This window comes from Zootoca vivipara, chromosome 10, assembly GCF_965207765.1.
Source record: "Zootoca vivipara chromosome 10, rZooViv2.hap1.1, whole genome shotgun sequence".
Lineage (NCBI taxonomy): Eukaryota > Metazoa > Chordata > Lepidosauria > Squamata > Lacertidae > Zootoca > Zootoca vivipara.
In genome coordinates, this window is record NC_142593.1 from 46,007,770 (window position 1) to 46,023,937 (window position 16,168).

At 39.3% G+C, this 16,168-nt stretch overlaps 1 protein-coding gene across 3 annotated transcripts in view; it reads right to left on the reverse strand.

Annotated features, from left to right (window-relative positions):
- Window positions 1-16,168, reverse strand: part of NIPBL (NIPBL cohesin loading factor) — a 136,425-nt gene that overhangs the window by 31,096 nt on the left and 89,161 nt on the right. For all 3 annotated transcript variants that reach the window (XM_035100720.3, XM_035100721.3, XM_035100722.3), the window contains 7 exons: window positions 11,906-13,414; window positions 8,627-8,809; window positions 6,320-6,523; window positions 5,519-5,590; window positions 5,319-5,408; window positions 2,042-2,145; window positions 1,334-1,420 (listed from right to left, as the gene is read on the reverse strand). In XM_035100720.3, the coding sequence (XP_034956611.1) occupies window positions 1,334-1,420; window positions 2,042-2,145; window positions 5,319-5,408; window positions 5,519-5,590; window positions 6,320-6,523; window positions 8,627-8,809; window positions 11,906-13,414 (2,249 nt within the window). The remainder of the gene's footprint in view (window positions 1-1,333; window positions 1,421-2,041; window positions 2,146-5,318; window positions 5,409-5,518; window positions 5,591-6,319; window positions 6,524-8,626; window positions 8,810-11,905; window positions 13,415-16,168) is intronic.

A 16,168-nucleotide genomic window follows, 5' to 3' on the forward strand; every position in this document is an offset into this window, starting at 1 on the left:
ACGGCACAAGGTGAATCCTCCTTCCATCGAGCACTGGTGGGAGGTAAGGAAATTTTACCATCAAGAAAGATGCATTAGTGAGCAGTAGGTATAAAAAGGTTGACTACCCCTGCTTTAGGCAAACCGACAGAAAGAGAAAAAAAATAGAATGTAGATTTTTGACACAAGCCAGTCACAGAAGTCAGTTAAGAAGCCAGTTACAATAATGGCAAAAGGCCTTTAAGAACAAAAAACATGCAGACATATCGCTGATTGAGAAATATAGAGCAATATGCTTGTACAGTATGTAAATTGTCCATCCCAAGCCTTCAGGTGAGTTTACATTTCAAAATAAAAATTGGACACTAGAGGGCAGGCATGTGCCAACTATAGGCTTGAGAGGTCCCAAATTCCTGTTTTCCACAGGTGCATGTTTAAACTTTACACTTTCAGTGTCAAATTCAAGAAAGGTAGCCACAGTCTTCTGCTAAATACAAATAGCCTTGGTTAGCATCTGTAATTCCCTCAGTGTGTGCATTGCTAAGTGAGCGAAAGCCTTATGCACTGCAGCCACCAACATTAAGAAGGAAGAGTAGAAGAGGTCAGGGAGAAGGAAATGGAATTTGGGGGGGGGGGGAATAAGGGAAGGAAACAGATGTGAAGCAGAAAAAAGTAACAAAATGGGATGCACAGAAGCCTAGGTAATGGGAAGAGAAAGTTGGGTGGGGGGTTAATACATCGGGTACAGAGGGAATAGAGAAAAGTATATAGACTCCAGAGATAACAGAAAGGTAACAAATGGGATACAAAGGTATTTGGAAATGGGAGTAGAAAGTGGGGGGGGGCTAGAGAGGAGAATGCAGGTCTATGGTGGTATAAAGATAGAGAAAAGTCTCTACTTGGAGAGAGATAATAAACAGCAGTATGGGACATAGAGAAATGAAAGGTCGAAAATTAGCTAAAGAGAACAGTAGCTAGTTAAAATTATAACATGATGCTTGTCTTCAGTTAATGTATCAGGGATGTCCTGTTGATAGAAATATAAACAAATCCTTTGTGGTTATTCAAGTTGTGCATACCTAGACTAGTGGAACCTCTATTTCAATTTAAAAAGGCTCTCTGTAGAAATGACTTCCCAGTAAGTTACTTAGACTAGATATTATTTTCTCCATGTGACATTCTCAGCTGAGGTTGGTAGCAATGTCACAGTATACTCCAAGCCATTTGAACCAGCCTTATTAGGATTCCTCAAGTGCAGACTCCAGTTCAGAAGGAGAGCTGGAGAGGCTATTTCTAGCCTCTCAATTAATGTATAAAATAAATACAATGATACTAGCATCATTTAGCAACTTACATGGTTAAGAAGAGTAGAAAGCTTTGAACCATCTTGAATATTCTTCTCCAATATGTTCAGGACTTTCACTGTTTTTTCTGTTGAAAGCTAAAAACAGAACATTTTATCTACCTATTTTATCTACATTTTGTCCACCATTTGAACTTATAAACAGAGCAGTGTCTTTCATCCTCAAATTGCGTATCCTTCCTTTCACTACCAATTAAAAAAGTAATGGCTCCAAATAAAATTGGAAGTAGATCCTAGTTCAGCTCAAGGTTAAGATTTGGAAGGGGGTCTGTCTTCTAGTGCCCAGACAGAGCTCGGACTAGACTGCAGGCAACTCTCAAGTTACATTGGGTTTATGTTCCAGATAGCGCCTAAAGCCAAAATAATGTATCATCAAAACCCATGGGGTTCTTGAGTGGGTGGGCTTCCCAAAGCGGGTTTTTCCTGGACGCTCACCCCATTTTTGTCATCATTTAAATTTTTTAAATTTGCCAACAGCATAAAGCTGAATGTGTGGAAGTTGGGAGTTACCAAAACAAATAACAAATGTCTCTACATTTAACTGACAGCACACACTTGTCTTTTACATTTTGTCCCAAATGCCCTAGAGATATAAAGAGCTCTCAGATAACATCTCTTCCATATGAAAAATATTCGTTGAAGAATCTCTGTGAACAAAAATCTGCTGCATTCTTCATTTTTAAGGCAGCAATAACTTACCCTGTCCATAATGCCCATTGCCTTAATTTTAGCAGATTCGCTGCCCAATTCACTAAGTTGATGCTTTCCCAATAAAAACTCCTGAGGAATTTCATCATCATCACCTAAAGAAGAAGAAATTGAAAGATTTCATTTTTCTTTTCAATGCAGCAGTATGACAAGGCCATTTTAAAGATAGACATTAATATCTCAAGAAAGTTATAACTGTTGTTTTTATTTTATCTTTGTTCCTTATTTTTCCAGTCTTCAGTTCACCTTAGTTGTGTATCAGTTTGCATTTTTTTAAAAAGTCCACTAATAATTTGTGTTCATTTTCATGTGCATTTCACCTAATATATACTACTTGTATGCAATTTTGCCTAATATACACATTTTTGTGTACACTCTCCCCAAATATATGCTTTTTAATAAGCATATTTTTGTTGCAGAAATGCATCACAATTCATGTATCAGTTTGGGAGGTGTGATTACGAAGAATGTGAGCCCAACTAATTTCTCCATCCCTCTCAAGACTACAGAAGTATAGGCTAGAAGACCGTCTCTCAAAACCTAGCTCAGAGTTCCATAGATCAGCTCCATTCAATTGGTCCACTGAAACATTGCAGAAGAATTGAGAAGTTATGAACTTTAAATTTTTGTGATGACAGAAACTGAAGCTGTTTTGAGCAGGGTTGAATTATCAAGCAGGCTAACAAGACCACAATCTAAGGTTCTGATCCAGGGGGACCCCATATGCCATTCCATGGTTTAATATGAATAAGCAGTGTGCTTGTGCATGCTGCTCAAAAGTCTTGGCTTTGATCCTTCTGTGTGACTTGATTGCTGGAAACAAATCACAAGCCTTGGCATGTTGTCAAGCAAACCTTGGCTCATGTTTTGTTTCTCCCCTGACGAAACACAAGTGGTACACAGAAGATGACTTAGCTACTATTCATGGTTTATTTAGTGAGAAGCAAACCACAAGCCTGGGTCTAGATGACACAACAAGCTACGGCTGTGGTTTCTTGCTCCTGGTGCAGCCAGGAAAGCAGGAGGAGCTAAGGGGTTGACTCCACCAGTACACAGCTCAATTGCATAAAACAAGTAATTAAGGTGTAAATGATGTGTAAATATAGCCAATGTCTGCAAGTACAGCAGTTAGGCCTTACGAATAGCGGAGGAGAGGAGGCAAGCAAAATGCAAGGGAGATAGGGAAAGATACAGGAAGCTGAATGCAGATTTCCAAAAAACAGCAAGGAGAGACAAGAGGGTCTTCTTAAATGAGCAATGCAAAGAAATAGAGGAAAACAATAGAATGGGGAAAACCAGAGATCTGTTCAAGAAAATTGGAGATATGAAAGGAACATTTCGTACAAAGATTACCATAATCAAGGACAAAAGTGGTAAGGACCTAACAGAAGCAGAAGACATCAAGAAGAGGTGGCAAGAATACACAGAGGAATTATACCAGAAAGATATGGAGGTCTCGTACACCCCAGGTAGTGTGGTTGCTGACCTTGAGCCAGACATCTTGGAGAGTGAAGTCAAATGGGCCTTAGAAAGCACTGCTAATAACAAGGCCAGTGGAAGTGATGATATTCCAGCTGAACTATTTAAAATTTTAAAAGATGATGCTGTTAAGGTGCTACACCCAATATGCCAGCAAGTTTGGAAAACTCAGCAATGGCCAGAGGATTGGAGAAGATCAGTCTACATCCCAATTCCAAAGAAGGGCAGTGCCAAAGAATGCTCCAACTACCGCACAATTGCGCTCATTTCACACGCTAGCAAGGTTATGCTTAAAATTCTACAAGGCAGGCTTAGGCAGTATGTGGATCGAGAACTCCCAGAAGTGCAAGCTGGATTTCGAAAGGGCAGAGGAACCAGAGACCAAATAGCAAACATGCGCTGGATTATGGAGAAAGCTAGAGAGTTCCAGAAAAACGTCTACTTCTGCTTCATTGACTATGCAAAAGCCTTTGACTGTGTCGACCACAGCAAACTATGGCAAGTTCTTAAAGAAATGGGAGTGCCTGATCACCTCATCTGTCTCCTGAGAAATCTCTATGTGGGACAAGAAGCTACAGTTAGAACTGGATATGGAACAACTGATTGGTTCAAAATTGGGAAAGGAGTACGACAAGGTTGTATATTGTCTCCCTGCTTATTTAACTTATATGCAGAATTCATCATGCGAAAGGCTGGACTAGATGAAACCCAAGCCGGAATTAAGATTGCCGGAAGAAATATCAACAACCTCAGATATGCAGATGACACAACCTTGATGGCAGAAAGCGAGGAGGAATTAAAGAACCTTTTAATGAGGGTGAAAGAGGAGAGCGCAAAATATGGTCTGAAGCTCAACATCAAAAAAACCAAGATCATGGCCACTGGTCCCATCACCTCCTGGCAAATAGAAGGGGAAGAAATGGAGGCAGTGAGAGATTTTACTTTCTTGGGCTCCTTGATCACTGCAGATGGTGACAGCAGTCACGAAATTAAAAGACGCCTGCTTCTTGGGAGAAAAGCAATGACAAACCTAGACAGCATCTTAAAAAGCAGAGACATCACCTTGCCGACAAAGGTCCGTATAGTTAAAGCTATGGTTTTCCCAGTTGTGATGTATGGAAGTGAGAGCTGGACCATAAAGAAGGCTGATCGCCGAAGAATTGATGCTTTTGAATTATGGTGCTGGAGGAGACTCTTGAGAGTCCCATGGACTGCTAGAAGATCAAACCTATCCATTCTTAAGGAAATCAGCCCTGAGTGCTCCCTGGAAGGACAGATCGTGAAGCTGAGACTCCAATACTTTGGCCACCTCATGAGAAGAGAAGAATCCTTGGAAAAGACCCTGATGTTGGGAAAGATTGAGGGCACTAGGAGAAGGGGACGACAGAGGACGAGATGGTTGGACAGTGTTCTCGAAGCTACGAACATGAGTTTGACCAAACTGCGGGAGGCAGTGCAAGACAGGAGTGCCTGGCGTGCTATGGTCCATGGGGTCACGAAGAGTCGGACACGACTAAACGACTAAACAACAACAACACAGCAGTTAGAGCTCCCTGGCAAAAGTTGGGTAAAAAAAACCCTGATTTTCAGAACAAAAGTCTAAGCAACACAATCATTCCACCCTGTCTAAACAGGAATTTTTATGCTGGGCTGGTTGCAATGGCTATTCTTTCTCGAGTTCTCAAACAGTGCCATGGGGAGGGGGAGTATTAGGAAAATAGTGTTCAATAGATATATATATACTTATATAGCCATCTATGTATCATTTGATAGGAAAAGGGTTATTTACCAAACGCAGTGTAATCCATGTCTTCCAAATTGTCCAAAATGTTTTCTACTGAAGCGCTGAACCTCTTGAAGGTAGACGAATCCATCATTTCTAATAAAAAATATATATGAAGTATAGTATATTTTAGCCATGGTCAATTAATGGCAACTAGCAATGGCAAATACATTAAAGGTAGGAAACAACGGCAGCAACAACCTTACCTTCTGGTGTTAGCTTTGGTTCATAAGCTTTCCTCTTCTTTTGTTTCTCTCTTTTCTTCATTTTTCTAGCCACTTAAAATATAAAATTGAACATTTCCACAAATGCTTTCTTATATGGTAATGCAAAGATTGTGTTCAGACATCACAATAATCATAGTTTATGGAGATGGGAATGAGCCCAGCCTCCTCCCTGGCTCATATGCTCTCCTCTCCTCCTCGTGCATGGCTGTGAGAGGAGACAGGAAACTTTTGCTTCCACTTTCAGTTACCTGAAGCTTAGCATTATGTCCAAACCCTAAACTGAGATTAATCTTAATTATGGTTTGTTGAAATAAACTAACTTCACAGCCAAGGTTAACAGTTTCCAAACAAGCCAGGATCACAATCCAAATTCAAACCAAGTTTGACTTCCAAACCTGACTTGTTTTGAAGCCATTAACCATAGTTCCTGGTTCACATGAATGGAAAGCTGTGGACAATTGCAGCTTCCTGGTTTGTTTTGTTGCCTATCATGGCTTATTAAGCCAAGATGTCATCATGTGAGTGCAGTAATTCTTAGCTTCATGTAGCTGTGTCACATTTAATCAATCTCAAAAACTTCCATACTCCTTGAAGACATACTGACTAGGCTTCTTCCTGTCACTATAAAGTATGGTTTATCATGACATTCAATATGACCAATATAACTTTAAAACTACTGTATTAGCAAGTCAGGTTTTTAAGAATACTTTTTTAAAAATTAAGCCTTAGAAAAAATTATCACTAATGTGAGAGCAGGTTTAACAGTGGTGTGATAATTACCCTCACTGAGGCTAGGAGGAGGAGAATAATCATCTACATCTGAGTCTTCTGGACTACGATTGCGATATCGACTGCTACCAGAGCTCCTCCTTCCTTCATGATAGTGGCTACTCCTTTTATGTTCTCCAGAAGCTCGTCTGTCATGTTCTTCATATTGCCAAGCTTTATCATCTTCTCTATCCTTTTTATGCTTTTTCCGAGAAGCTAGAAATTAACACACTGTTATGAATGCAAAGTCCAGTTTTAAGAAACTCAACTTATCTTCCAGCTAGGAGCAATTCACAAGCATGTTTTCACTTCTTTCTTGGTGCCATAGTAATCTTGGAGGACAAACTGATAAAGCTCAAGTTGCTAAATTCTACTGAAAGTTTTCAAGCACAGTATTCAATATATAGAAACATGGAAGCCCATCCTTTCCTGTTTCTGCTCCCAAAAGCTTGTTCAGCCTTTTATTTCTTGTCTAAGATATTGCTGTGCTTACCTGCGCTCCATCTCTCACCTTCGATTTTTGGGTCAAAATCTGTATAAGCTATTCTTATGGTTGATGTCTGACTTTCCTTTGCTATTTTCACTTCAGAAATTCTGAGGTGTGGGTTGTTGTTTCTTTGAGGTAGTCTAGTGGTAGTTTTTTTTGTTTTAATTAAGTAGCAACATCCCAGATGTGCATGCAGAACTGACTTGTGTGCCAGCCACTTCTTTGAAACCTTGGTGCTGTTCCAGAATTCCTTTTACTTACATTATTTCTCTTGCTCACTGAAACAAACATGTTCTCTCCTCTTTACAGTTTTCATCCCTGGCTCCAAATCTCATCAGATGTTCAGTTTATATGTCTGATTCTCACTTTTCAGGCTCTCAAAAGTCAGAGGGGGGCCTATATATATATATATATATATATATATATATATATATATATATATATGCTCCTCACTGGGCTCTACATTAATCTGACCCTCTTCTTGATAAACCTAATATCTTTTATTCCTTCAAACTTCTGCAACCTTTCTTCTTTTGCCTCTCCCTTAATAAGAAAGTATGTTCCAGAAAAGTTTCAAAATGTAAGTTTGAATTTCCCTCCTATGCCTTTGCCCCCCTCTTACTCTTTATCAATTACCTATTGGTTGAAATTACGTGTTCCTTGACTGGATAAAACTGTGTATCTCTAGCTTCAGTTACTGAAAGGTATACTTTTTAGCTAAAACTTTGATTTTCATTTCAAGACCAAGGACACCATTATCTGCATTATTATTTTCCATTTTTCCCTAATTCTTTTAATTTTGTTTTAGAAATACAATTAAATTGCAAGACACTTTGTTTAGGGGCCTATTCATTTTATCTTCTTGTAAATAAAGTGTATCTGTAGCACAATGAAAATAGTACGACAGGAACCCAGAAGTAGGCATGTGCATGTATTTTCCATTCCAACATTTTTCAAACCCTTCCACTGAACCATAAAACCTTTCTTCTGATGTTTCTTTACATTTTGTTCACTTTTTGCTCAGTTTCTAGGAAGGGAAGGAAAACATAGTAAGCCATCTTTTTCAGCCCAACTAGTTCATTAAAGGTGATTAATTTTTCTATAAAACACAACTTCCTGAAGCACCACAGAATAAACAAAATAAATTTGTTTACTGTTTAAAGAAAAAGTCATGAGTTCCATGACTGCGTTTATCTCTGTATTGTAGTGAATTCCTATTAAGTGACCTTTGTCTAAGTCAGGCATAGGCAAACTTGGCCCTCCAAATGTTTTGGGACTACAACTCCCATCATCCCAAGCTAACAGGACCAGTGGTCAGGCATGATGGTAGTTGTAGTCCCAAGACATATGGAGGGCCGAGTTTTTCTGTGCCTGGTTTGTTATCTCCCCAAGTGTTGCCATACTACACCAGCATACCTGAACACAGCCTACTATAGTTTCCTCAATATGTGTACAATACTCTACACAAGAAAACTATCCAGACTTGTGAAGGAGAGCCAGTAGCTAAATTCTGTCTTAACTCCTATTTGCTTTTATCTAAGGTATTCAAAATGTGACACTGCAGGTTACTTGGCTGTTTCCTTACTATGCTGAATCAGGAAGTGATCTACTTCAGACATCAGACACTGAACTGCTATTTACTGGTTTACTCAATGAAGACCACAGAATGCTGGGAGTGTGTACACCTACTTGGTCCCTCTCACACACCCCTAATGTGAACTACCCTGACCTCATCCTTGCTCATCTGGCAGGACTTATTAGGAAGACACCACAAACAATTTTTAACACAATATATCACCATTATCAAAATGAGAAATCACCACTCTACTTACTTTCAAAAGCCACTTCACTGTCATTGTCATCATCAGAACTGATTTCAGCGTATTTTGGTTTTTCATTTACTGTGCTACGCTTACGTTTGTTCATTTTCACTCGTTCACAGAGAGGCATGGTGGATTCAATTTCTGCTAGGAGTTCTGGAGGTAATTCCTTTAACACTGACTGATCTATGCTACCTATCAATGAAGAGTACACTGTGAGTGAATAAGGTTCTAAACAAATTAATATTTACATGTGTTGATTAGCACTTTCACCCGTCCTTTCACACGGTATCACAACATAGTTTCTAAAACTTAAAAAGTTATAGCAACTAGCAACACACAGCATTATCAACAAAAATACCTAATTCAAACTTTAAAGTACAAATTGTTAATTAATTAACATATCAAATCAATCAAGAGCTCTCATTTGCAAAAAATAAAACTTTAAAAAATCATATCTCTCTCAGAAGCAGTCTACTTCAGCATGACTCTTCATAAGCACAATACACAATAATGTTCCATTTGCAACCATTCGTTACTCATTTCATATTTGCATATGAAAGTGGATTGTGCATGTAACCAGATAAGGCAACTTTGAAAAGTTAGTTATGTTGACAAAATTCATATTCCCCACTTATAGCAGAGCAACTTTATGTGCATCTTTAGATACGTTGGCATCAAATATAACAAGCATACTGTACAAACAAGTGGCAAATACAGTGGTGCCTCGCTAGACGAATTTAATTCGTTCCATGGGTCTTTTCTTATAACGAAAAAATTCGTCTAGCGAATCCCATAGGAATGCATTGAATTTTTTTTGAATTTTTTTTTGCCCATAGGAACGCATTAATTGAATTTCAATGCATTCCTATGGGAAACCGTGATTCGCTAGACGAAAACAAATTCGTCTAGCGAGGCAACCTCCGCTAGAAAAAACCTTTCGTTAAGCGAAAATTCCGTTAAGCAGGGCATTCGTTAAGCGAGGCACCACTGTACATCAATATTATGGTTCAATTCAAGGACATGCCCCCTCCTGCCCTCAGCAAAGCCTTAACACAGTGAGCTGTGTTGCAAGCAGCTGACAGTAACTGCTGAACATTGGGTGAAGGTGCCTCCCACAAGTTTCTGCTCACAAAAGGTGCCTCTCTCCAACTCTTGGTGAGCCTCCCCGCCCCCATAAAGACTTTCTGGGATTCACCTTGAAATGATGTGGGAAATGAAAAATTTCCTACAGGAAAAGAAAGCGTTGGAAAATTTTCTATTTCATATGTTCATTAGGAGCAATGAAAGAATGTCAAATGCAAAGAAACCATTAGGTAAGCTTGGCAGTTTCAAAGTTTTTAACTTTGTTTACTGAACACAAGAAAGTATGCATGCTAAGTCAGATCATTCTCTCTAGTTTCTGCTGCCCTCTTGTTCTATTTATCCATAGTGAGCTGCAACATAACCACTGTGAAAACAAGGATCTCTCTCCAGTTATGAGTAATGAGGCATTACCCTTCTCTAACAGAACAAATGACTGATGATGAGATAAAACTCACAGACACCTCTTCTCCCACTTTGACCACCTGATGCATACTTCCACCCTCTATATTGTTCAGCTATTTAAAATGTTTAACACATCTGTCATGAAATCTGTTCATGTGCTCAAATTAAAGTCTCTGACCCAGATATTAGTTATAGATCAACAGCTATTTAAATAAACCAGTTCTGCATTAAATATAGAAGTATGCTTGTTTTACAGCTCAGTTACTACTGTCTCAGGCACATCTGTGAAAGGAAATAGTTCATTTTTCGAAGTGACTATGAAATCAAGAAATAAACCCAACTGTAAATGCAGATAATAATGACAACATTCACATATCACAGTGAGCCAGAAACAATAGTGTACCATGCACAAGCCCATTATACCTACTCTGCTCCTCTGCTTGTACTGAGGAACATAGCTTACCATGGACATGTGAATGTAGCCATTTTTAATGCTAAAATGGGAGTTGTAGTTCCAGCATCAGTGACCATACAGTAATTGCTGTTTAAGTATAGATCTCAATGTTTTGCAACCAAACACAGATTAAAAGTTGCCACTCTTTTACATTCAGCTGTTTACAGAAATAAAAGATATAAATACATTGATGCCTTCATAATTTTTTTTGAAATTTGCATTTATAGTTATACATGTGTGTGCAATATAATAGTATGTTGTGCAAAACATTTAAAGGAAAGCATATTAATAACTGAGAAAGGGCTACCATGTGTAGAAATGAGTAAATTAGCTACAACCTGGACAAGCACAGAAATGTAAAAAAGCTGAACATGGTTAACTAGGTGTACATGGCTGATCATCTGCTTATACTGTACAATATTTACAAAAACAATTAATTTCCACTTTCTAGGTTGATATGCAGAATTAAACAGCGCTAAATCTTCATCTGAGGCTCTTCTTTGTGTTCTTCTGTCAACTGAGCTTCAGCAGGTGGCTACAAGTGAAAGAATCTTCTTGATAGTGGCATACTTCCTCCTCAAAGAATTCCAGCCGGTGCTTACTGTAATGCCTTCTCAGCACCAAATACCATTTTATTTTAACAAAGCTACTAAATCATGATTTTTTAAAAATAAAACAATCTTCTCTGTGTTTTCTTTTATCTGTTTTGATCCAAGTATACTTTGTTGATAAGGTATTAAACAGGGAAATGATTATGTAATTATTATTTCCCGAAAGCTAGATAATCTAGGCAGATTGGTGACTTCTGTGAAATTCCAACTTTAGGACAAGCCTACACCTGGAATTTTTAGAGCCAAGTTTGTTTCATTATACCAAGCTAATATTGGTCATACTCAGGATAGACCCACTGAAATTAAAAGACATGACTAATTTAGACACATTAAAAGTCTACATTGGTTATACTTAGTTGGATAAAACAGATAGAATTGTATTTTACTATTTTTCTGAAAAATGCAGCAGGTTACCACCATAGATGAAAGCTAAGAAATAACGTCCAAGTAAATATATAATAAACTCGATTCCACAGCTAGGCTGAAATAAAAACATGTACTTTTCCTGTGGGGTAGAAAATCAACACCTACAATACTTTTATCTTTGTTAAACAACCTTTTTGGATAATCAAGCTATGTAATCTAATACAAAACAATCCCTAATATGTTTACCAATACCGATTTAGGAATGTCATGGTTAGGAACAACAACTAAAAAACCCTCTCTCTACCAAAATTAAAATTTAGAATAAAACACACCACGATGCTAAACATAATGGATAAAAACTTGAAAACTTACCTTTGTTTGATCTGGATGACTTGTTCTTGTTAGGTTTAAAACAAGAGCTTCTAGATTTGTCTTCTCTATTCTTAATAATTTTTTGTACATCATCCAAAGAAAGCTTCTGCAGAACGACAACTGGTTTAGCTCCTTTATTTAGATCCTCCACAAGCCCAATCTTCTCAACTTTGTCCTTCGGTTCAGCCTTAATTTCTGATTTCCTTGCTTCGTGCATGACATTACCATCTTTATCACGTTTGATTTTTGGAATGATAAAGTGTTTCAAAGCCCCTGATCTTCCCCCCAACAAATAACTGGGAAATTCCGCTTTATTGTCTGTGTGTGCTTTGTTACTATCAATTTTGCTCTTATTACCATCTGTCCTTCGTTCATCTTTACTGTTGTGTGATTTAAAACCCGGCCTATCTGGCCTTAATTTAGCAATATCACTTTTACTTTCTTGTTTAATACGAGGGCTGTCAGGTCTTGGTCTCTGATCCCCAGATGACAGTCTATCCCGGGACTCACCAGACTCATGCCTGTGTTTTCTATCTAGTTTTTCAGGTTTTGTGTTATCAGATTTAATGAAATATTTAGAGTCATGCTCGCCCTTACTTGAAGACCTCAAATACTCAGGTCTTCTCAGCTTGGATGAATCTCCTCTGTGTCTTTCTGATTCACCCCTGTCCTCAGATTTTTGTTTAAGGTTATCATGATCCCGCCTTAGAGAGTCAGAAACTGAACGTCCATCTGTCCTCTGTTTTAATGCATCAGGCCTTTCAGATTTCACTCTGGAAGGATCAGATTTCATGTCCATTTTATATTTAGATATATCGGGCTTCTTTTCTGAAGATGATTTACCAGAATCCCGCCTGTTTTCATGTCTGTGTTTGGGGGTTTCTGGCCTGCCTTCATTCTTCTGCTTTGGGGTTTCTGGCCTGCCTTCATTTTTCTGTTTTGGAGTATCTGGCCTCACTTCATTTTTCTGTTTTGGAGTCTCAGGTCGTTGCCTTATTTCCTGTTTGCCATTATTTTGCTTGCTCTCGTTTGGTTTCACATCCACCTGCCTACTCTCATGTTTGCTCTCGTGTTTAATTTCTGTTTGCTTGCTTTCAGTGTGTTTAGTTTCTATCCGTTTACTGTCATTTTGCTGCACTTCTGCTTGTTTGTTTTCATTGTGTTGTATTTCCACCTTTACACCTTCGGAATCTGACTTTTTCCTAGGGATGTCAGGGTGGTTTTCAGATTTCAGTTTAAGTACTCCAATAACATCCTCTTGAGGAACAAAATCAGAACCATCGTTACACTGCTTTATCTCTTCAGGCTTTTTGATGATGTCAGAGTCCTGAGTAGCAGTTGCCTGAGAGTCCGCCCGTCCTGCTTGTTGTAGATCAATACTAACCATCAAGGCTGGCCTTGACCCATTTCCTGCAGAACCTGTCTCCTGAGAAGCTGGTTTATTTCCTCCAGTAGCACCTCCAGCCTCCTGTGGATAGGAATCTTGTTTTCGTTTCTTCAAAGGCTTATCTGCAAATCAAAGAAAGAATAAATTAAAAATGTTCATTTTAGTGAATATATTAAGGAAATGAAACATATGCATTTTTGTATGTTCATAGACTATGACACATAACTGGACTGCTGTAGAAAACAATATAACTTAAAATGAATTAGGGAAAGCTACTGAGATTTAAAAACAAAACAGTCACACTAAATTATGTTTGAACCATCTACAGCAAGATAGAACCAACTATACCAGCAAGAACAGGCAAAAATTAAATTTCATCAACATTTTTTAAATAAATATTCTTTGAGGAATAAAAATGATTCTGAATTATTCTGTCTAAAAGATTTGTGGTTAGCAATGAGCTTTTACAAAATTCCTGACATCCACCAGGGGGAACCCTGAGCTCTGTTGCCTGCCAATGCAAGAACTGCTAGGCAATGCTTACAGTATTTCCAAATGTGTCAGTGGGAAATGATAGGATTTGACACACACACACACCCCTTTACACGGGGTTGAGCTAAGACTTCACCTGTTCTAGTGGTTACTTTCATTTTCTATTTTAGTTCTGTGGCTGCTTATTCCTAAACAAAACAACCCACAATCTGGGGCAACAAAAGTGAAGTAAACAAACAACTGCAGTAGCACCAAAGGGGGAGAGGAGGAAGCACAGTAAAAATAAAAACAAAAACATCACCAATTCAAAAATATACAATAGGAAAAGCACCAGACCAAGAAAAGGCAAGTACTCAACAGAGAGCAAGAGGACTCAACCATCACCAACTGCAGGCAGGCAAAGTCAGTCTGGTGTGATGGATCATTCCTCCCACCAGAGAGGGGGCAAAAGGCTTCAGTGAACCTGCCTGTTCCTTCCAGTAGGCAGTGCCATCTCTATGAGGAACACTGCCCATCATTCTCTAGTAAACTCTCCCCTGCCCCAAAGTAAGGAACATGAAAACTAAAGGTAACAAAACTAGGTCTCTTTAGTCCTGGCCACTGCAGCAGTGGTGGAAAAGGTGGAGGAAAACCCAATTTCTGAAAGACAAGTACCATAGCACTATAAAAGTGAAGGTGGAAAGAAAATCATTGCACAGAGAAATCCTGCCTCCTACTTGACCGAGCATAGAGCACCCCAGTGTCTGGATGATTGGATAGTGCCAAAGAAAGAAATGACTAGTATTCAACAGTCACAAAGTTCATTAATAAATCTATAGCTCTAGTACAGATTTATAGGACTACAGAAATTATAGTCCAGCAATCAGAACTCAGACCATCAGCCATGTCTTATGGTCAGCTTGACAACCCACCTATTTTTACAGTCCTCAGCAGAACGAGTTTTGCCAAGGCAGAGTGCCTTGGGGAATTGGAAGGTAAACAGACATTATACATCTGTACCATAGCTGTCAACCCTCCCCTTTTTTTGCGGGAAACGCCCTTATTTCCAAGCCGTTCCCACTGCTGCCCCAGATTTTTGATATCCCTTAAAATTCCTGGATTTCAAAGGAAGCAGTTCCAAGTCCCTCCCCCTGCTGGCCAGGGACTGGGAAGACCTCGCCTCCTTGCAGAGAAAAGCCTCAAAGCAAGCGAGAGTAGTTTCCCACGCTTGCAGGGGGGCGTATTCGTCCCCCATCAGTGCCTATCCACTGCCGCTGAGCCCCTCAGCCGGCCAATAGGGTTAGCTGGGGGCGGACGGACCCTGGCTGCCTTTGAGCAGCTGCTGCAGCGCCATCTCCTCATTCGGCTTCCCGTTTGGAATCAAGACCTTCCTCGGATGGAGCACGTGGCTGCCCTCCTCTTTGCTTTGAGGCTTTTCTTCGCTCCGCTCCGCTTGCTTCTCCCGGCACATGATTCAGATTCTATTCAGTGGAACCTCTGGTTACAAAGTTGACATTTTTTCAGCAATGCCCCCCTAGTGAGCCTTCTTTTGTTCACTTCTTTTTATTTCGAGGCAGTGCGCACCTATGTTTGTGGAACAGTCATGTGTTACTCCAGTCAAATCCCACATGTGAATGTGGGGGAGGTAGGCTCGCTACAGGAGAGCAATCTCTTTGCAAATTGCACGTGTGGCTAATCTGATGTGTTGCTTTTCTTCTTTTTCAAACAAGGAAAGAGATGGATGGGGTTGGCGTCCATTCTGAAGGACATTCTGAAGGTGGGGAAATATGATGGTGTGTAGCCTGGTGTAAATTAATTTGTAGCCTGAGGGTATTACTGCGACGTGGACTGTCCTTGATAATTGTAGACTGTCCCCGGGACAGGTGAGGGCGCTGATCCCTTATTTTCAAATCCAAAACTTGACAGCTACGATCTGTACACTTAAACCCTCATTATTTTTGTTCTCCTGGCATGCATTTGTTTGTATCCCTAAATACAATTTTAGTTGAACCAAAATTTCTCCAAAGCCTTTTTTCTCCTGAAAGAATTTAGAGACTTCACCCAGAAAAATATGTCACTTTGAAAATTTTATCTGAATGCTCTCCACCATTTTTTGTGGTGAACACTTTTTCCTTCTACAATGCCTTGGAATGGTGTTAGGTTCAGGCAATGTAAAGAATGCAAAATGGTGACTAGGCTGCCAACAGTTTCTTGCAACAGCAGCGGAAGGATTAATGAGAAAAACAAGCTATGCTACTGCATTTATAAGTTCTTACATTGGTTGTACAGTATCAGTATCAGTATGGACAACAGACCCTGGAAACCTTCCACCAGACATTCAATGACTTTCACCCCACCATCAACCTAACAATGAACCAATCTATGCAAGAAATACATTTATTGGA